The 4,865-nt window shown below is 48.6% G+C and overlaps 1 protein-coding gene across 1 annotated transcript; it reads right to left on the bottom strand.

The window, feature by feature from the left end:
- Nucleotides 1-1,090: 1,090 nt before the first annotated feature.
- Nucleotides 1,091-4,859, bottom strand: LOC112604320 (leucine-rich repeat-containing protein 24-like). The gene has a single exon (XM_025353297.1). It carries the CDS (start codon nt 4,469-4,471, stop codon nt 2,273-2,275), a length of 2,199 nt encoding a protein of 732 aa, XP_025209082.1. The 5' UTR covers nt 4,472-4,859; the 3' UTR covers nt 1,091-2,272.
- Between the last annotated feature and the right edge of the window lie 6 nt (nt 4,860-4,865).

Below are 4,865 nucleotides of genomic sequence, written 5' to 3'. Positions count from 1 at the left end.
CGTAGGGGAGAGGGGTCGAGGAATAAAGAATCGTGAACGGCCGAAGAAAGAAAAAAAAACCGTGAGCCCTCCCATCTGCGTGTAATAATATATAACTTTTTTTTTGTCATTGTGGTGGCTTCGACATCATATATACCAGCAACCATACAACCTAATGTCGTTTTCTGTACGGTTGTCTGTGTACCTGTCCGTAACCATTCGGAAGATTTCGTCGGCGGCGCATAAGATTTTTTTTACCATTAATATTACTCGCTTCGTCTCCGTCTATAATAGTACCGCCGCTGCCGCAGCTCTTAGTCGTCGCAGTCATTTGTCTGCGAGTTTTCCCTCGTACACAACATATAAAACGTAGGTATATCATTATATTACAGAGCAAACGTAACGCGAATACGCAACTCTTAAAATGTACCCTCACCTTACCTGAGGTGTAGTTATGTGTTTATACAATATGACGTAATAATACACAATACTGTATATCTAGCGAGAAGAAAGAAGAGAACGGAGGAAAAACCGTTCTCCCGCTGTACTTCACGTCGGCACAGCGGCTAAATAATAATTACGACGAGCGTCTCTTCGACGAGCTCATCCTTCGAACTTTCACGCGGCGGCGATGCGGTCCAAAACGTCACTGCCATAGCCGCGTGTCAAGGAGAACCACCGCGGTAAAACTAAATACGCGATAGCCGTTGATAGGATACCGCAGATTGATGAATCATAATAATATAGGCGAATACACGCCTCTAGAAAAATAGTACAACGCATGCGTGAGCAGCTATGTATATGATCTATAAGCAACAAATGATCTATGTTAAAAAATAATAATCGTTTATTTAAAAAAAAAACAACGTCGTACGTGTGGGTATAATAAATTATTATGTCTTAACGTAATTCGTATTTTATGTATGATAATATATAATAAATTATGTATAGGGTCGACGACAAACCACAAGAAAAAATATAAAAATATAGTTCATTGAATTAAAAAAAAAAAAAAACATGGGTACATATTATGCGATACGCTTAATATATTAAATATTTTTATTTACATACGACGAATAAATAATAGTCCTTATATTATATACATGTAACAACAATAATATTAGAAAATAAAAATTATAAATTTTAATCATATGTAGTTTTCACAACAGTATATTATAATATGTATAGTGACAATGCGTAATAGTGTACGACGATGACGTCGTGGACGACGGGCGACTCAAGTTTTGACGCACCGCGAGCACGAGAGATATATTAATTGATTATCTTATACATAAATTACAATAAAATATTATTATGAGCGCATTACATTAATAATGTTTGATTTGGTATTGCAGCGATGCGCCGTGAATGTATATTATAATATATATATATCGTCATTGTCGTACCGTATTGTACTGTAGTAGTCGTTTGCGTTAAACATAGAATAGTCGTATATTCTTTTTTTTATTATTGTTTTCGGCATATTTATCATGCAGACGCAATTTAAAATAAAAAATAATAATAAAAAATAAAATAGGTTTTTCTTTGTCGCCATCGAGCAAAAAACAAACCGCATCATCACAGCCATATTTTGGGGGGAAATATAATATTTCAACCTATCTTACACTTACATTTAACTTGTTTACGGCGCAATATAGTCACAACGTCGTAGACACAGATAATATAATATATATATATATATATATTTATACTTATACTTATATACATCAACTATTACAATAATGTACAAGAGGAACAACATTGGGCATGACGCGAGTCTCCGTAACGAATGAGATCTCACGGCCAGTTTTTTCCGTTTCGTATCTGTTTTCGAAAAGTAGGAAAAATGAAATATTTTTTCTCGAAATGAAAAAAAAACGGGCCTAACCGGTCAGAGTTTTTACCGAAAATCATGATTACTGCGCATGTTCACTACGTCCGATCAAAATGATCAATCGCGAACAACGATTATACGTAGGTAGATTTGGTCACAACTTCGCTTGAGAGATGTCAGGACGGTAAAAAATCGTTCGTTTCGGGTCATCGCGATTGCGTCACACGCCGAGCACGCGGTTAAAAATAACAGAATATAACTACTGAATTACAACTAAAACAATATCAACAACAACAACAACAACAAAAATCGTGGAAAAGTAACGCGGAAAGGAACGAAACGCGCCGTAGGTACACACGATAATAAATAAAACGAAACGAAGTTAAACGGTACAAATGAGACTACGGTGTACAGGTGTCGTCGAAAGGATGTAACGACCACCCGACCCGAATTCTGAGCTCAGACGTCGGTGCCCGGTGTGGTCGGCGAAGTCCTGTTGGCGAATCTCTGCAGGGACGGCGTAGTGGGCAACACCGGTACGCCCCTCTGCCACACTCGCAGAGTCTTGACCGACGGTTGTTGGGACACGTCTTGCTGTTGCTGAACGTATTCCTGTGGATGATGGAGTTGCTGCTGCTGCTGCTGCTGTTGATGGTGGTGGTTGTTGTTGTTGTTGTTGTAATACTGTTGATGTTGCTGCTGATGTGGGTGCTGCTGTGGATGCTGACTGTACTGGGACACGTTGGTCGACGATTGATTGAGGTGATGGCCGGCGGGTATGATCGGCAGACCGTAGTCGGCCGGATAATCGCTGTTGACGCTACCGCCGCCGATGGCTTGTTGTTGTTGGGCGTAATGACCGCCGCCGCCACCGTAGTGCAATTGTTGTTGGCTGTTGTACGAGAACACTTCATCAGATCCGGTGCCCACGCTGTACGCATCGCCCGCACTTCCGGTACCGATGATCGGGGTCCGATCGTCGTACGGGCGAACGTTCCCGCCACCAGATACGGTCCTGGCTCCGCTGTAATACGACGGTGGAGGTTTGGCGGTCGAAGACATCGGCGAATCGCACATCTCCAGCCGGGATGCATCGTGGTCGTGTATCAGGTCCAATCCGGCCACGTGATACGATCCCGTAGGAGTGCAGACGGATCCCAGCCCGGGTTCCAGGTCCGGATCGTAGTTGCGCTCGATCACGGACGATATGTCTAGCGCCGGATTCATCTTGCCGCCTCCGGTCAACACGCTACTGTTACCGTATCCTCCTCCGCCACGTCCCATTGTTGCTCCTCCTCCGTTCATGGCCATCGAACCGGTGCTGGGTTTGCCACTACCGCGATTTCCGGCGGCTTCTGTGGGCTTGGTGTCGGCCGGATATCCGGTCCGTCGGATCCGCATCACGGTCAACGCGATCAACACCAATATGAACACGATGAGCGCTGCCATAGCGGCGGCCACGCCGTTAACGTGCGCCGAACCGAATGTGGACATGATGACGGATGGCCGGTCGGTCACGTAAACCGTGAAGTTGGCTTCAGAATTTCCGGCCCGGTTTTCGGCCAGGCACGAATACTGACCCGCGTCTTCGCGTCGCACGTCCGTCAGGGTCATCTCGCTCCGACGGCTGCCGTCCTCGTCGTCCACGCCGTCCACGACGAACATACGTGGGTTAGCGGACGCGGCGCCCGGATATCCGATGGCCGGAGTACCGGCGCCCTGCAACCTGCGGCCGTTGAGATACCACGCGATGTGTGCCATCGAACCGGGCTCGACTCGGCACCGGACCGTCACGTTGTGACCCTCGGTTACCTCGACGTACCGGGATTCGGCGCGCACGTCCGGTCGGCAGTCGAAGTCCTCCACGTCCAGCTCGGTGAGCGGTTTGCCGGACAGCCGGTCCGGACCGCCCGAGCACAGCGCCGGTTGGTTGTAAGGCACGTTGTTGCCGGACAGCCACAGTTTCATCGGTCGTAAGTGACAGTCGCACACCCACGGGTTGTCGTGCAGCTCGACCGACCGAAGTTTGTTGAGCGACTCGAGTACGGTGGCCGAAAGTTCGGTCAGCCGATTGCCGTTGATGCGGAGCGTCTCCAGCCTGACCACACCGTCGAACGCGTGACCCGCCACCGACTGGAGCCCGCAGTGGGACGCGTCCACCTTGACGACGGACGGACAGTCGGCGAAGGCGCGCGCTTCGATCTTCTGTATGGGGTTACCGGCCACGGACAGATCGCGTAAGTACGGCACATCACGGAAAACGTACGACGGCACGGACGTGAGCATGTTGTTCGACAGGTCTAACTCGATCAAGTTGGTCAGGCCGCGGAACGCCGAATCGTCGATCTGCCCGATGCGGCAGTTGCGCAGGTACGCCTTTTGCAGATTGGCCAAGCCTGCCTTTAAGAACGTCTCGTTGGGCAGTATCTGCAGATTGTTGCCGGACAGGTCCAGCACTTGGGTTTCCGGGTCTACGCCCATGGGCACGGTGATCAGCGCCCGATCGGCGCACTCGACCGTCCGCCGGCCACCCTTCCACTTGCAAGAGCACACGGCCGGGCAGCCCTCGAACGATCGGACGGAGGACGGCACGACCAGCGCCAGCATCGCCGCAGCGGCCAAGAACCGCGAACCGCGATTGCCTCTAGACCACAACATTTTCGCGATCGCGGTCAGTACGACGCGAAAAAAAAAAGAAAAAAAAAGGAAAGTTTAAAAAATCGATATGAAATTAATTTATCTTATCGACGAAGCGCGCACACACATACACACACACACGTTTCGATAACTCTTAATCCGCACTCCGGAAACCGCAGTGTGCACTATGTCACTGCTGCGACGACGACATTTCAGTGTTGCGCCGCTTGGAAAAGTCCGCCGATCGAAGTAGCTGGCAAGTCCGCGCGCCTTTACGCGGGCGGATTGATACGTAGAATAACAATATCTCGTGTGGATCACGCACGTCTACGACGCGAACAACACATCACTGCGACGACGATCGCGATTTCGCGTACAACGGGGGACGCAAGTACGTAACGACACCGCGGCGTAA

Source organism: Melanaphis sacchari, unplaced genomic scaffold (assembly GCF_002803265.2).
Source record: "Melanaphis sacchari strain LSU unplaced genomic scaffold, SCAv2.0 Contig0_pilon_pilon, whole genome shotgun sequence".
NCBI classification, from domain to species: domain Eukaryota; kingdom Metazoa; phylum Arthropoda; class Insecta; order Hemiptera; family Aphididae; genus Melanaphis; species Melanaphis sacchari.
The sequence above is the reverse complement of the archived record's forward strand: the minus strand, read 5'-3'. Positions and strand labels throughout refer to the sequence as shown.

What these genes read in the sequence shown, in the direction of transcription:
- LOC112604320 (XM_025353297.1), bottom strand. Translation starts at nt 4,471, where the DNA reads ATGTTGTGGTCTAGAGGCAATCGCGGTTCGCGGTTCTTGGCCGCTGCG.